The 17,902-nt window shown below is 35.4% G+C and overlaps 1 protein-coding gene across 1 annotated transcript; it reads left to right on the top strand.

Moving 5' to 3' along the window:
* Window positions 1–2,720: 2,720 nt before the first annotated feature.
* LOC127792063 (transcriptional regulator STERILE APETALA) lies at window positions 2,721–9,714 on the top strand. The gene is made up of 3 exons (XM_052322385.1): window positions 2,721–3,146; window positions 7,678–8,221; window positions 8,544–9,714. Exons 1-3 carry the CDS (start codon window positions 2,868–2,870, stop codon window positions 9,125–9,127), a joined length of 1,407 nt encoding a protein of 468 aa, XP_052178345.1. The 5' UTR covers window positions 2,721–2,867; the 3' UTR covers window positions 9,128–9,714.
* The last annotated feature ends 8,188 nt before the right edge of the window (window positions 9,715–17,902 follow it).

Raw genomic sequence — 17,902 nt, 5'->3', positions numbered from 1 at the left:
TGTGTATAGACTATGTTTGCATCGGGGTACATTAAAAGAAAAAGTCACATACCCCTGGAGATTAGTCGAGCAAAACATGAATACCCAGGTAAAAAAAAAAATTATTTATGTTTCTAATGTAGTCGGCGGAATAATAGAAATAGAATAATTACTTTCATAGTCGTGAAGTATATAAATATTTTTAAAATTATAAAAACAACTACAAGCATCTTTTTTATATTTCTTAACATTTGAAGGTATGATACGCTTAGAAAACACCAAAAGTTTCAGTATTACTGTGCATCATGACAAAATACACATAATAATTGTAACTTATTATATAATTGAATAGATTTTTATATTAGAACAAGTTGGAGGCTAATGATCACGTGAAGGCACAAATCAAGGGATTTGTAGTTTCACGCTTCCCCCTCTCCATTTCATTATCTTCCTCATATGTACAATTATACATGTATACATACATGTAGGCTATTATTATTCTAATTTTCTCTATTTAATTATTTTTTTTTAATAAAACACGATATTATATTTTTGCTATAACATCATAGAATTTATGCCAATAAAATTTATTGAATTTGAATCTTTTTATTTAATGGTTTCGTCAATTTTGTCAAAATCAATCTAAAAATATAAAATAAAATTAAACAAATACTCGAGACATCTTTAAAGTCGTCTTTCCATGCTTAAACTACCTACCCCAAAGTTAGTAACGCGAATTTTTCCATCTCTTCCCTTCCATTTTACAAAATTACCCTTCATATTTTGTTATTTAACACAATTCTCTTCCAATGACCTCATTAGCTTTATACTTATATTTATTTGTGTTATTTAGCATATTCAAGTTAATTATTTTAAATGTGACATATGATGTAATGTGTGTAAACCCATCTCAATAATTACCTTATTGTACTCATTTAATAAAACTTTTCCTTTAACAAGGAAATAAAAGGAAACCATCACATAAAATATTAAATATGGCTAGCAAGTAGGTAACATGGTTGGATTACTCGAATGGTAATTAAAGTCAAAAACATCATTTGGCATAAAGATTTGCGTAAAAACATAGATAATTAGTATGATTAGGGGGTTGTACAATTGGGAAGCTAGTCCAAGATGGATGAGGCAGGCCCCATAATAAGTTCTACGGATGATAGATAGCATTGATGGGTGGCCAATGATTGTGTTCTTTCCAACCAAATCTACCAAATGTACCATGTCTTGCTCTTGGTTCCCTCCGATTCAAGCATATATAATTATTATTAAACTATTTTGCTAATGTTGCCTATATCTCCTTCAACCACCAAGTACAATTGTGTCACTTGTTTATGTCTATTTATTAATTCGTTCAATGAATTGAAGTAAAATTAAGCTTATTTATATACAAAATATAACATTTAATAAATTGAGTTTAAATCGAGTAATACTCTGAGTCATGACTGATGATGGTGCGTTGCATTCTCATTGAAAGAGGTGTTACGTAAAAGAAATAATGACATATGATTTCTTTAGTCTCCTTCAATGAGGATGTGCAACATCATCAATCATGACTTCTAGCATTATGGTGTTTATAAAACTCTATTTATAAATGAATTTAACACCAACATTTTGTATCGTATATATTTCTATTTACTTTTATTTTTATATAATAATAATTATTTATTGTTTAATAAATTAGTCTCTGTCTCGTGTTATCAAAATGCTTATTAATCATGATTCGCGCATCCTATTTTCAATAAGAAGAGACACTTTAATTACACGAGACCATTAATTTTCTTCTTAGAATTTGGGATTGTCTATGTTAAGCTATTTTAAGCTATGATTTGGATTCTTGATTATGTTTAAAAGTAAGGGAATAGAATGAATATCTAAAGGCGTCACTCCCATTATGTCTCTGGTCTAGTGGCGTTGAATTAGATTTGCCTAACTAGATCTATCTCTTGCTTTTTTTTTTATTTTTTATTAAAATTTAATGATATAAGGTATATGAATTTGATCTTTATTAAAAATCATCATATCCTATCACATGTATTTACTCGCTTCGGCTCGTGATTTACATGTCCTTTCGATTGAGAGTGTGTGAGTTGTGACTTTTAGAGAGGATAAAATGATTTCGATAGAAGACTATACATTAATTGAGAAACTCTTTGAATTATTCATGCTCAAAAAAAATATATATGTTTGTATTTTTTATTTAATTATTACATAAGAATGCATGTATAGTAATATTCTCAGTTACACTTATATTTTATACAAATTATTATTTATTTGCCTAACAATTTTGAACCATGCAAAAATAAAAAAAATGAAAAAATGATGCCAATTATATATATATATATATATATTGTGGAATCACTTGAATTAATTAACCTTGAGATTGTACTATTGGTCCTAGTGAGTGGAGAAAGGGGGGGACATTGGGCCTTGATAATATACATATATAATTCCAATGTTGACTATATTTTTTCAAAGTAACATAAGAAAATAAAATAAAATAAAATTTATCTTTGTATATTCAGAGTCTAAATAATAAAAGAGGGAAATTTTTATTAATAATAAAATTGATCAATTATTATAATCATTAATATTAAATATGACGTAAAAAATATAAAAATTGGATGGTTTAAATAATAATATTGTTTTTTTTTTCAGGTGTATATATATATATATATATATATATGGGGTTGGGGGAGTATAAGAATGAGAAGTGGGGGGAGGCGGTTGGGGCCCTCAGATTTGTCTGTGTCTCTATCTGCGCTTTTGGGTTTGCTTCTTTTGTCTCTCTAAATTCCCACACCCTCTTTCTCTCTCTTTTCCGTTACTGCTTCCTACTCCATTTGGATATTTCTCGCATACAGATACAGTTGTTGATGTCTTCGTCGTCTTCTGCCTCTGCTCCTTCGTCGTCTTCCTCTGACGACGCCAATGGCAATGGCAATGGCACCGCTGCAGGAGGAGCAGGAGGACGAGGAGGACGACCGCGAGGCAGAGGCTTCGACTTCGAAGGACCGTCCTCCTCCCGCCGCCGTTCCGGCGACGGCGTCTGGCCGGAGCCTTTCCTCGAAGCTCTCGCTTATCGTGTCGCCATTGACGCTTCTCTCTCCCACGGCTGCCTCGCCGCCGCCGCCGCCATCTGCAACCTGTTCCAGGTCCCCTTCCTCTCCCTCCCCCTCTCCCTCTCTGATCTCTACATATATGTGTTCGTTCGTTAACGTTAAGAATTGAATGGATTAGTAGGTTAATGCTGATCTCTACTTGTTTATTTGCACTGGTAATTTTGGTATTGGAGCGAGTGATCAGTGATGTGTTATGAAGAAGACGGACTAAATCTTCGAGGAAATCGCCGTTTCAATGTTAGGCCTGAAACGTACTCTACATAACGTATAAACTAAAACAATTAAAATTCACCGATTCCGGACAAGCGATGTAGATGTAGTCAATAGGCATGTACATATAGATGACGCTGTGAATTTGAGCTTTGCCTAGGATGATGCATTTTTGAGTATCTAGGCAGTAACTAGCTCGGAAAGGTAGCTTCGTCTGATGTCTGGAGTCTTTTTCTCTAGCCAAAATTGTGAAACTGAAAAAAGAATAAAAAGAACCTAGCCAAACTTAAAAAATGAGTAAAAATGTCATCCTTATTTTAACAAAAATGAAAGAGAGAGAGAGAGAGAGAGAGAGAGAGAGAGGATCTGTTTTTTTATGTGTAATTTTCATGTCATTAGCAAATATTATCTCCTAGCTTTTTCTTTTTATATGTGCCTATTTTTTGGACCCCCGCTTTTTTAAGATAATAAAAAGGCTTCTTTTGGTTTTGAGTTCCTTTCCCTTTCCTTGCCATGATCCCTCCTTTAAGCTCTAGAAATGCCCTACTTTTGACTGAGCTTTCTTACATCTCTCTTTCTCTACATCTCTCCGTTTACAGAGACCTCCTTTAGCCTTTCACTTTGGACTTTGGAGTTCGTCCCAAGGAGTTAAAAGGGGGGCTCATATGCATTGTTGTTCCTTAGATTGCTCTAGCATTGTAACATAGATCTCTCGGCATTTTTATGTACTGTTAAGCATTAATTGGACATAAACCTTTTAACTTCTTGCTGCGTAAGTACATCATTAATTTGAAGCTGCGTTGGACGGTATTCAGGATGTTCCACATTTTAAAAGTCGAAAAGCGTGGAAAATTTTTAGTTGTATTTGACAAATTGGACTTATTTGCGGGCAAATAAATTGCTGGGCTGGTGCCAGGTTCTTCCTTAATTTGTAATCCCGTGCATGTAAATACGTCCAATTTGTCAAACTAGAAATGAACCGAGAATTTTTCATTAAAGTGTTCATCCTTTTCTTTTTCTCTTTTGCTGGAAAATTTTCTTCCTTTTAATTACTTATAATTGCTTCAAATTCCAAGTTACTAGTTTCCCATAAAATAATCTTTTGAATATATAGGTTTGTCTAAAAGAGTATAATTTTTTCTTTTTCTTTTTTCTTGTTCGCTTTCTAATATAGTTTAAATTTATATATAAAATAAATTAAGTTGTTCGCTAACTTGGCATAGCGGTGCTCGCTTGAATTCGTTCTTTGTTAGTTGATATTGAAAATAGCACTATGGGGGGGAGTTGTAAATAAATAAACTTGCAAGGAAACTAGGAAAGAGAAATGAAAAGCGGCCATATATTGCCCCCGATGTTGGTGGTCAAACGTATCCATCCTTGTCACTTATAGTAAGATAATCTTCCTGTAGGCTCTATGTTGAGACCTGAGCGAGTCTCTTCTTCTTAATATTCCAGTCCAGTCCAAGTAAAAGAAATAACGCACCTAAACCTAAAATTTTGATTACATTGTTATTTTACACTATGTACCCTTGCCTCTTTTTTTTTCCCTTTTGTTTGTTTTTTAGTTTTGGGTGAGGGGAATCGTCAGGTCGAAGATGAGAATATATAAGGACTTAAATTATAGAAACATGCAGGAATAGCAACTTGCAAGTAAGAGTCAGAGGAACAGGGAAGGCCAAAGAGAAGCCTTGAGAGAGAGGGCGTAGAGGAATTAAGATTCGCTGGCTTTAAAAAGGCAGGCTTTTTGGCCACCCTTTCTTGGAAATGAAAGAGAGAGAAAGGGTTCGGATGAGAGAGACAGGGAGAGGTCACAGGCAGGCATGTACAAGCTTTTGATGAAAGTATAATGTACGCACCTGATACATATGGACCACAGCTAAACAGTCCTTGTCCTATATCCGTGCTTTTTGATCTCTCCTGCAACTAGATTACCATTTATTCCGTCTTTTCAGGTCTTCTAGGTCGTTTTCTTTACCAGTTAGTCTATTCTTGCTTCTGGTAACAGGAAAATATAAATATCAATAATTTTAAATGTGTGCATATTAATGAACCCGGCTAGATATTAATTTTGTACTTCCTCAGGATGTGTTTAATATTTATATGATATTTATATATATCTGCTGTTTGTACTTGTGTACCTTATTTCTAACTTGGATTGAATGGTAAAAAAAAGCACACGACGTATCCAAAAAGAATAATAAAGTGAAAGCGATGTCAGTGTCTATCTCCCTGATAGTAGGATGTGTCATATGGTCTATACTACATGACAAATCACTTCTATTCAACAACTATCTTTTCACTACTTTACTTAGACCTCCTGAGACCACTGTCCTACTACCTGGTGTTGACATTCTCTCTCTCTCTCTCTCACCCTGTCATTTGTGTTTGAATACACACAGCTCTCTAGTCCCTAGCCTCTTGTCTGCCTGCGTGCTGCCCCGCAATAAATAAAGAGCTAAGCCACGCATGGACTCTATTAATTTTTTCTGGTGCGGGCTTCTACAAAAAGCACTTGGGATTTCCACGAGGCTTATCATAATTCAAACGGGTTTCTCGTAGCAATCTATTGTCTGTCAGTCTATCTAGTGTTATCGCCACCAGTTCATAGAAACCTGTATGAGTACTCCTTTTTAAATTAATTTTTCTCTGCCCTCTATTCCTGTCAGTCTATACGGGGTGGGAATGACGGAAAGGGCATTGAATACAAGCCCGTTAAAATTAAAATTAAAATTAAAATTGGATACAAGCCTGTTAAAGTATCAGTTGTGTAAAGGGTTTAAGCAATTATTAAAGTGGATCACTAATGTGTATGAATCTTCCTAGCCACAAATATAAGTAAGGAATAAATATATATAACAAATATATACCTATGTTCGGAAATGGAAGCAGTTTATGTAATGGTAAAAGAGTTGAGCAAGACCAACCCCCACCCCACCAAAAAAAGGCATATCCTAAAGAGCTTGAACGTATATAGTTCATCCTTCTTATATAGGAGGGTTTGTGGAGATCATAATGATAAGATATATATGGAAAAACTTGAAGTTTCAACTTCTAGAATCAGTTATGATATTATGTTAAAATACTAACTGTTCTAAGCGTCTCTAAACTATTAGTAAAATTCTCATTTATATATATCAATTCTTTCAACCATTCCCTCATTTTATTTCTTTTACCTTAATTTCGTTCTATTTTATCAACAGAACATTTTATTGATCTGAGCATGATGGAGAATAGTCATCAAGCACAATAAGTTTGCCTGATCAGGATGAAACGATGGAGCAGTACCGAATGAAGTTACTGGGATGTACTTTTATTCTATTAAAATTCACTTGTTAAAATGCATATTCTGTTTGACATCCTTCCGTTACAAAATAGTGAATTTAAACTAAAAATTCAACGAAGTGGTGGTTTAGGGGGGAAAAACTACAAGAAAAAGGGACACATAAAACAACTAGAAACATGTTTAACTTGAATGTTTTAAAAGAAAGCACATTATTCATTAGCAAAAAAAAAAATAAATTATAAAATTAACACCTTTGTTTCATACCTTATATTTGATTTCATTTTATATGAAGGAAGTTTTTATTTGTATTTTAGTAATAGTGGCACTGGCACAGGAGTGATTATTAGCCTCTTATATAATGCACATTATATTGCTTGAAAATAGGTTAAACTTAGTAGTTAGCTGCATATTGTTGAAATGCATCTCTCTTTTTCCTAGATAGAAACACCTTGATTTTACTATGCTCTAGTTTTCTTAATCTTTTAGATTGGGTTTGGGTTTGTGATGGAGGGATTTTCAGACGATATTATTTTACAGATCTTCTTAATTTTTTAGGTCTAATCCACTCTGAATTTGGACCGAAATTTAAACGCTCTTAACAATTATATAATTAAATAATAAATTTAAAATTTGACATTTCAGATAACAAATGACAAACCCAATTAATGTTATCAAAATGCAGCCTTATTTAATTTCTGGTAGCAACAGTAGCAGGTTCTCTTCATTCTTTTGTTCCCTAATAATCTTGAAATTTCTGGTAGTTGCTCTCTTCTTCTCGTATTCCATCCTTGTGCTTGCTGTCGTTGAAATCGCAAAACATTCGAAAAAAATTCCAATTGAGTTATAAAATTAATGTGACAAGCAGATATTACGAAACCAAACCCAGTTGCTGAACCTGTAAATAGAATTTGTTCTACAGCTTCATTGTTGGCATTTTATTGAATCTTTGTCGTTTGGGTACTGTTTTGTTTCGGCGTAAAGAATCCAGGAAGAAAAATTAGGAACTGTTTCGCATTTATTACTGGTCCCTCCCGGTCACTAACTGACAACGCACTTTGTTTGGCGGTGCAGGTTTGCTCAACGTGGCGGGCAGTGTCGCGCTCGGAACTCCTATGGCAGAACCTCACTCGCCGCATCTGGAACCGTGGCCGCCTCCTCCACGACACATGGTGGGACGAGTATGTCTTCCGCCACCGCACCGCCCGCAACTTCCGCACGGGCCATTATTTATACACAACCCTCCATTTTGTTCCCCCGGACGGCGACAACAACCAGGAGGGCCTTATTTGCAGCCGCCTCGCCCTCTCCGATCACCACCTCGCCGCCGGGTTCTACGACGGCTCCGTTCGTCTCTTCGACCTCCCCCACCGCCTCCACCTCTCCACCTTCCTCCCCCACCCCCGCGACGACCGCCTCGGCCGCTTCTCCTCCGCCGTCCGCGGCATCATTCTCTCCGACACCCAGCTCGTCTTCGCCTCTCTCGACGGCGACATCCACGTCGCCCCCATTGATAACGCCGCCGCCCTCCGCCGAACTCAGTTGGGCGACGTCCTGACCGACGGCGTTTTGGTCGACTTCAGCGGCTGCAACCGTTGGTGGGTTGGGGTCTATGCAGGTCGTATATTCACCCCCATATATACTTAGATTTGCTTACATGGTCATCTACCTAGAAATTTAATTCAAGTAGTTAATCATTCATTGCTCCTGATTAAAATTATCTGCCAGATTCTCTTTAACAACATTAAACTTTCCACTTGTGACAACATTGATCCGAGATTAGAACATTTAACATTGAGAATTTACTGACCTGGGCTACCACTTGGTGGTCATATATAGATTTATTAATCCTGCTTATGTATATTCTGAATCCTCGAACTTCAAAGCTTAATTATTATTATTAATTCTTTTTTTTATTATTTTCTCTTAAAACTTTTCAGGCGTTCCACAACGTTCCTTCCACATATGGGATAGCCAAACCGAACAGCTGGTGTTCGTTGGCGGTTCGCTGACGGACCCGAACGCGGTGGCGGGTTGGGGGCTACTCCACGAGCTAACTGAATTCGTAGGCCGGGTGAGAGTAACGAGCCACGAATCGGCTGTGGCATGCACAAACGTCCAAGTAATAGCTTTCGATCTCCGGAACCAGGGATTCGTCTTGTGGGAGGAAGCCTTCCCGAGGGAGCTCATCGTCGGCGCCTTCGATGCCACCGACGACGCCTGCGTCATCGTGGACAACCGGGGAGCGGCTAGCGTGCTCCGGGTGAGCACCCAGCAGCAGGTGTGTAGGTTTGCGGCGAGGGGCGCGCCGCAGCGGGGTGTGTTAGGGTGCATGAACTCGGGGTACGCGCTGATGTGCGTCGGGGGCGTAGTTAGAGTTTGGGAGGTAGAGAGAAGCGGGGAGTCTCTTTACAGCCTGGGAGAGAGACTAGAGCCGCCGACCGCTATGGTCGCCGACGACCGGCACGTGGCGGCCTGCACGAGTGACACGACGATTCACCTGTGGGACTTCGGGGCACAATAGCGTCGCCATAGCTGTAGCTGTAGGTCACTACTCGTCATTGAATATGATACTTGGATAACGCAGTGTTTGGGTAGGGCTTCAGTTCTGGTAGGAAAAAACAGGAAGATAGGACGTGGGGGACAGTGTACGGCGTGACAGGGGAGTACTTTTTTTTAATTGTGGGGGAGGGATATCAGAGAAGTGTACTTTGCCATGACAAGTTGTGTGGATCGTTCCGCAGGCTGTCGATGGGCTGTTTTCTGGGTTTTTATTTTTTTTCTTTATTTGGGTAGAATTGGTGTTGACCATTGACCTCCGGATCGCCAAACAGGACCTTATGGATTTTCTTGGATCATTTTTTCTGGGATTTTGTACAGTGAGTCTGTGGATTGATGGAGACAGGCACTGGACTTATCCTTTTTCTTCAAAATTTTTCTTATTTTCTGTTTGATGGGTCTCTGTAGTTTATTTGGCGGTGGACCAGTTGGATTGGGGCTGTATTCAGAATTCAGATCATGATTTGGCACTTTGTCTCTTCTGTAATTCTTTCCTTCATTGTATAACATCTGGAATATTAAATGGGGGATCGGCTTATTAATTTATTTTTATTTCCATTCTTGTAGTCTACATCTGATGCAATGTTCTGTTCCCCTGGAAGTATGATTGCAAAGGAATTAATTAGTGACGTTAGCTGAATTTAGGATTTCTTTATGGATAAATTTAAGGTCCATTTGCCTTTTGCAGTTCTTAGGATTTTGTGTTAGATTTCAAAATTGGGAAAATGGGAAATTGTATTTTGGTTGTATCTGCTTTTGGAAAATGAACTTGTCATTTAGGAATGATTTTAAAAAATAAAAAATTAATATAAATACAATAATTTAAATAATATAAAAATAAATAATTTATTCATTAATTTAAAATTATATAAGTGATAATGATTAATAATTTAATATATTATTGTACAATCCAAAGGCGACAATGAACAGTCTTCCGAAGATTTTCCTCATTAGCTGGCCATTTTAACTTCAAGCCACGTGTGTTTCTTCTGGGCTCAACGGATAGCATGTCTGGGTTGCGGATATGTTTCTACGTAATGTTTGTTGTTTGATAACATAAAAAATATATTAAAAAATATCATTTTTAAAGAATTAAATTTTATTTTTTGTGTTTAATACATTATATTTTTTATAAAATTGAATTTTATGGTACAATCATTAAAGTATATTTTTATTTTTTTTCTATAAAAAATTCTATCTAAGAAGAGATGATTTTTATTTTTCATGTAAGTTAAAAAATATTTTTTTAATTAAATACTATCAAACACACCTTAATTGAAAGTAATGTTAAATAAAAATACTTTGACTATTTTTAAGTTTTAGCATTTTAAATCTTTTTATATTTGGGAATTCAAATATCAATGGGTCAAATAACCCACCCTTTGCAAATATGCAAGATGGTAAAAGGCTCTAAATTTATGGGTGGGAGACGAAACAAACACAGGGTTACACACTGTGTTATAGAGAGCTAGCTCTTGATCCAAGGCTCTCTTTTTGTGCAAGTCTCCTAATAGAGCCTTGCCAATTCTTATAAGCTGAAAGCGCTAACAAGCCCAAAATGGGAAACCTCTTGAAAATGGGGAAAAAAAAGATAGTGATCCTGCCAGAGCTGGATGATAAAAGTCTTGCTGCTTGTAAGCAATCACTTTTACCATTCCTAATCTGAGTCTTCCTCTCAAATGTAACCCATAAAAAAGAGGAAATGCCCAAAAAATAAACAATTTTATTTGTTTATTTGTTTCCAGTCGCCGTTCGAGGAGCCTAGGTCCGACATTGTTGCCGACGGCACGAGATTTCTTCCACCTTTTTTGAGATTTAGATCTTGTCCCAACTCATTTTCCCAACTGCAGATTTGGTTTCTCAACGGCGGGTGGTGGCAAGTTGTGGCTAAACCAGCGAGGAAGAAGAAAGTTTCAGATGCTGGAGTCAATGGAGGAAAATGATAGAAAAATTTTCAAAAACTAATATGTAAATTGTAACAGCCAATCCCGAATATTTACGCTAGTATAAGATATTCGAAAGGAGATCATCACAATTATGGTACAGAATAATATAATTTAACATCATATTTCTATCCTTAAATATTATCGATGGAAGCCAAGATAAAAATTTACATTATCATCAGCTTACATCATTTTGGCACCATGGCCTATACAAAATGTATACAAAGGTGCTAATGTAATTAATAAAATAAAATCTCTTCACAACATGCTCTCATCAAAACTACTAACATGGACCTTCTAGTTTGAAATGTCTTTGTACACTCTAGACCTGAGCTCTACCCCTACTAGACTTGCCCTTAATAACTATTTTACCTTTACCTAAAATGACATAAGAGTAAATAAAGTAAATCACGAGATTCAGTAATTATATATATATATATAGTATGAAGAAATAGAATCAAAGGCATGGATAATGAAGATAAAGTAAATAATAACTCTATAAAAATGTATAAATAAGACACAACTCATAAATTTCCATTCATAATCATTTTTATGTCGTAATTATTATACATGCCCTGTATTCATTTCCGTCCTCATGCACATGAATTAATAGTAATGAATTTCACATAGCTCCCAAGGCCATCACATGCATGCATGTATACATACATAATGAAAATAAATTAGCGAAAAACTAAAATTGAGCTTCGCCTATAAGGCTTATGGCCACCTCAATCGGCGTTAGGCGCTCATAGGATATAATTTTTCTTACTTGCAGACATAGTTGTCATGCAAAATAATAAGTGCACAAAGATAATAATCATATTATGCATCACATATGAAATCTCATGATCATGCCAATCATGTACGAATTATGACAATTTCCCAACATGATTATCATGCATACTTACTTGACTCAAGTGCATACTATCTCACAAATTTCATATTTTAAGCAAAGATTAGCATGGCGGTACGACCTCAAAACATAACCAAATGATCCAATTTTTATATCAAAACGAAGTTTATCGAGTTTAATTTATAATGTAAAAAGCGGATCTCGAATCGAATATAACCACATAAAGTTATACAAAAAAAAGTACAACACGCGTAGACTAAAATGGAAAATCAACTTTTGAGATTAGAAAGTCAACTTCTGAAAAGTTGACTCTTGAAAGAAAAAGTCGACTTCTACATAAACTTAGTCGATCCAACTAAGAGCTTAATATATATAGTCGACTTTTATTCAAAATAGTCAACTCTTGAGATCCAAAAACGAAAACGGACGAACAAAATGCAATGCAAATAAACAATACTTGCATCATTCTAATCTAACCAATAAAAATGGAATTCCTTGAAGGATTTTTGGAGTGAATCAAGCCCTAAATGAACACTTCAACAAAACCCATTAATATTCAAGAAATTTTATAAAATGTTTACAACAAAAAAGAAAGACCCATTTTATGAAAAGAAATAATATTATAGAAATGGAAGAGAACAAAGTGTGCTCAAAATGAAGAGAAATAATAAAGAAAAACTTGCACATAAATGGAGAAGAGAAGAGAATTTGACTTTTTGATGGTGAGAGACCAAAGAGAAAAAGCTTTCTCTTAAATCTAGAAATCCACCTTTGAAGCTCCAAGCCAAGATGCGAAGAAGAAGATGATGGAGAAAAAGATGGAGAAGATGGAGAGACCGTCGGGAGTAAGAAATTAGAGAAAAGAAGAAGAATGAAGTAAGAAGAAAAGAGAAGTATGGGGGAAGGAATGGGCTGCATGTCCAACTCCAACCTCCGCCTTGCTATTAAACCATCTTGCCCTTCACTTGCACACATAAGTCACGATTATCCCATGCTCATTTTAGTCTTTTACCACTCATTTAAATTTTATTAATCTTTTTTTTATTCTTCACATTTCATTTTCACAATTGCCCTTTACTTTTTCTCTCCTCAAATACATTTATTAACCCTTGATTGTCATTTTACAATTCATGCAATTTCATTTTAACTTTAAAACATCATTTTACAAATGGGCTCAAGCCCAATCCATTAATCCAACACATATTAATTAAGCCTAACTCACTCAAGACTCTAAAGGATTTATTTTTCAACTTGTTCCAATCCATTCCATTTGAAATTAATTTAAATACACAATCTACACATGGCTTAGGCCCAATCCAATCCATTATAAATGAGTTTATTTAAACTTTAGCTATCCTTTGTCTTGGGCTTTTTCACATTGGCCCAAATCTACTTGATTAAATCCTCAACCCATTTTATTTAATTTTTAACCTCCACTTATTAGGCCTTTCAATACTAATTTACCCACACATACACATCAAATGTTCAACCCATAATATCTCCTAAATTTACTTTAGGAATTACACCTAACCTAATTTCCCATCACTTAGACTTTTTAAACATAGTATTCCTTTCCATTATTTTTAACTCATGAGCCACATAAATTATTTCCAACCTTTAAATTTTTATAGTGTCAAGATATATAATGTACTAAAATAAAATAAAATATTAATAATGATATAGACCCAATAATGAGTCGTTACATAAATGGTGCCTTCTATTTTTATCATGTTAAGCAAAATGGTCAAAATATTGCCATATTTTAATTGATTGAGAGAGAAAGAGAGTGAGTGAGTGAGTAAGAGAGAGAGAGATTAGGGGAGATTTATTTGTCAATTTTGCTAGTTGTACCCATACCCTTACCCACATATTCAGACACATAATATATCGCGATATTTTGACAATCAATCAATAACAATATCCTAGAGACACTACAAAAAAAATCAGTTTTAGTGACGGAAAAATCCGTCACTAAAAACATAAAATCCGTCACTAAATTTTTCTGTGACGGGTTTAGTGACGGGGTAAAATCCGTCACTAAAGGGGGCGTGACAGAATTTTAGTGACGGGGTGAGTGCTACTCGTCGCAGATCTGTGACGGGATAGCAATTCCGTCACAGATTTGTGACGGGACACCCGTCACAGATCTGTGACGGGGCAGTAGTACCCGTCACAGATCTGTGACGGGGCAGTTCCACCTGTCACAGATCTGTGACGGGGAAAGTGCTGCCCGTCACAAATCTGTGATGGGGAAATAGTGCCCGTCACAGATCTGTGATGGGGAAGTACTGCCCGTCACAGATTTGTGACAGGGATTCCCGTCACAAATCTGTGACGGGGAACTGTCTGTCACAAATCTATGACGGATATGACAAGCCGTCACAGATCTGTGACGGGAAGTACTGCCCCGTCACAGATTTGTGACGGGGCACTACCCGTCACAAACACTCTTAAAATAAAAAAAATAATTAAAACAAACAATCTGTGACGGGTAGTACCCCCGTCACAGATCTGCGACGGGAGTACCCGTCACAAATATTCTTAAATATAAAAAAAAATAATATTAAATAAATAATTTTTAGTATATATTTTTAGTATATAAACTTAAAATATTAAGAAAATATTTTTAGTATATAAACTTAATATTTTTAGAAAATATTAAGTTTCTTAAAATATATGTTTTCTTAAATAGTAAGTTTATTTTTAGTATATAATTTTTTACGTATTTTATTTAAAATTACAATATTTTTCATTAAAAATATATCTAAACTTAAAAATAAAAAAATAAACATTATTTACACAGGCACGAGTTTCCTAGTCCAATTATTACATATCAAAATAACTAAATAATTAATTAGTTGTAGTTTAATTATTTAATTAAGCATTACAAATAATATAAACAATTAAACTAAAACTAAACTAATTAATATAAAAATAAACTGCTAAACTAACACAAAAATAATAACTACAAATAAACTAACACAAAAATAAAATAACTACAACTAAACTAACACAAATAAATTATACTTAAACTAACAGAATAAAATTAAAACTAAAACAAAATAAAAAACATAAAATACTTAGCTTGAGAGCACCGAAGATAATTGAAGAAGAAGAAGAACCAAGAAGACTGTGAAGAACCAAGGAGACAAAGAGACTGTGAAGAAGAAGAAGAACCAAGGAAACTGTGAAGAAGAAGAAAAATCGAGACAGTGAGAGAAAGGGAGGGGGGCCGTTCAAAGGTGTGGAGGAAGAGTGGGAGGGAAAGGCGGGCGGGGGTTATTTTAAAGGAATGATTGTGACGGGATGTCAGTCCCCGTCACAGAACTGTGACGGGGTGTCAGTCCCGTCGCAAAACTGTGACGGGGACTGATAAGTCCCATCGTAGTTCTGCGATGGGGCGTCAGTCCCGTCGCAGAACTGTGACGGGGCGTCAGTCCCCATCGCAGAACTGCGACGGGATTGACATGTCCCGTCGCAATTCTGTGACGGGGCGTCAGTCCCGTCGCAGAACTGTGACGGGGCGTCAGTCCCCGTCGCAGAACTGCGACAGGATTGACATGTCCCGTCGCAATTCTGTGACGAGGCGTCAGTCTCGTCGCAGAACTGCGACGGAACATCAGTCCCGTCGCAGTTCTGCGACGGGAAACCTCGCTCCCATCGTTGATTTGCGACGGGAGATTATTTTTCGTCACTATTTTGTGACGAGATACACTATCTCGTCACTGATTTGAGACGGAAATAGATATCCCGTCTCAATTTTGTGACGGTAATTTCAGACCGTCACTAAACCACTTTAGTGACGGCTTTCCATCACTAAACCCGTCACAAATTAGTGACGGGAGCATCCCCGTCACAAAACCAGTCATTAAAACTGATTTTTCTTGTAGTGAGAAAAGATAAAAATACACGAGCAATTCTGTTCTTCTGTCCACGTCAAGTTTGCTCGACATGAGCATGCAGGGGTGTGTGTGTGTGTTGGGGGAAGGGGGGGCACGCCTCCTTTCTAATTTTGCCTGCGTTGAGCAAATCTTATGTTAATTGATGCGAGCAATATAATAATTTCGTACACAAGAGTGATAGTTTAGATGGTTAGTCGTTATATTATTATTGTGTTAAAAATGTTTTGTATTTGAGTTTTTTAACTCACTTTGCTTTTTTATTTAGATCCGAACATGGTTCTTTACGTACCCAGGGCCGGTCCTGAAATTATAGGGGCCCTAAGCTAAATTTTTTATGGCCCCTTACGATTATATTTAAAAATAAAATTAATATAAATAAAAAAATTATTATATAAAATTTACAATATTTTACTTTAAATTTATTTTTTTAGTAGTTTTAGATGAAAAATTAATAATTAAACTATTATAATTCATTTTGTTCTAACATATGTTTTTCAATAGACATATTCACTAATAACAGAGAGATCACAAATATTGAAATATAAACACAAAATTAATTAGTAATTTAAGGACTAATAAAAAAAATCAAAATACATAACTAATAAATCACACAACAGGATGATGAGGACGAAAATGGAATCACAAAAGAGAATGCATAATTATGAAATCAATTGGATTGAGGATCTACAGTTGTGCAAATTGATAGCAGATGCAATGATAATGGATGGATAAAAAATTGAGAAGGAATGGAACTGAGGAAGACGATGGAGTCGCAACCACTACCAGATGCATGAAAATGGTTATGATACAATCATATAAGGAGGAGATTGAGATTAATTAAAAATGCATGGAATAGTTGTGAAGGGATGGGTGCTACTACTAGACGCATAGAAATGGAATTGATTATTAATAAATGAATGTGAAAAATTGAGATTAATTAAAAATTATATTGATACTCATGGGATTAATTATTGATAAAATAAAGGCGAGAGATTAAGATTAATTAAAAATTTATAATGGTTTAAAATAGGCATGGCCCCTAATGTCTCTTTTATTTTTAAATTTATTATTTTTAATTAACTTTATTTTATTAATTAATTTAAAATCTGAAAATTAAAAATGGGCATGGCTGCTGGCTGAAAATGGGCATGGGCCCTAGGCTGCTGCCTAGGCAGCCTATGCCCAGGGCCGGCCCTGTACGTACGTACCATGCATATATGTATTCAAGTCTACGAGGCGAAGAAGCTCATAACGTTGTTACAAAAATGTATTAGAGTTTGTTGATATCTAATTCTTTTAAGGTCAGTCTAACGTTGGATTTACCCTTTGGGTTAGAGCTAAGGGGAATATATATATATATATATATCCTCTATCTTGTATGTGATTTAATTTGCAAGTCAACTTCTGTTTGCTTCTTATTCCTCTTTTGGCTGCTTTGTTCTCATTTGTATCCAATGAATTGATGCAAAGGAAACATCAGGAAATATATATAAAATTAGATTTTGGAAGTCCTATTAGTGGCTTATCTAACCAAGGGTGGGTGTTATGAAAATTTTATGAGTTTAAAACAAAGTTAAATGGGCTCAATACATAGGGTAGGGTAAAATAGTCATTTGATTAGTCATCTTCAGACTGAATTAATTTAGAATTGGTAGGTCACCTCATGATACTAATAAATCATTTACTTGCCTAAAAAATGATAATGGTGGTAGGTTTTAGTCAATTTAATTAAATCTTTAAGGTTTTAAATAAAAAAATACTATATTTTTTTAATTTTTTTTATCTTAAGAATTTATATCCCCCCAAAACTTAAACTTTGGCTACCATTTGTTGTTACAAGGGATTGGAGACCCGAAACACTACACACACACTAGATTCTTCTTGCAAAGGGAGAGCTATCGTCCCCCAAAATACGTTTTGATGGTCAAATGGATCCTTAAAAGTTTATAAGCGATTAATGAGGCAAAGTAACAAGAAAATTATTGTGTAAGCTTCTTTACCTTAATGAAAAACTAAGGCTTATATAGTTTGACTTATTGCCA

This window comes from Diospyros lotus, chromosome 15 (genome assembly GCF_014633365.1).
Source record: "Diospyros lotus cultivar Yz01 chromosome 15, ASM1463336v1, whole genome shotgun sequence".
In the NCBI taxonomy this organism is placed as follows: domain Eukaryota; kingdom Viridiplantae; phylum Streptophyta; class Magnoliopsida; order Ericales; family Ebenaceae; genus Diospyros; species Diospyros lotus.
Note: the sequence above shows the minus strand (reverse complement) of the source record. Positions and strands in the feature narration are given on the sequence as shown.

Bases quoted from the DNA above. Each gene is read 5' to 3' on its own strand.
- LOC127792063 (XM_052322385.1), top strand. From the start codon at position 2,868: ATGTCTTCGTCGTCTTCTGCCTCTGCTCCTTCGTCGTCTTCCTCTGAC. The intron at 3,147-7,677 runs GTCCCCTTCCTC...TTGGCGGTGCAG, and splicing joins CCATCTGCAACCTGTTCCAG to GTTTGCTCAACGTGGCGGGC. The intron at 8,222-8,543 runs GTCGTATATTCA...AAAACTTTTCAG, and splicing joins GTGGGTTGGGGTCTATGCAG to GCGTTCCACAACGTTCCTTC.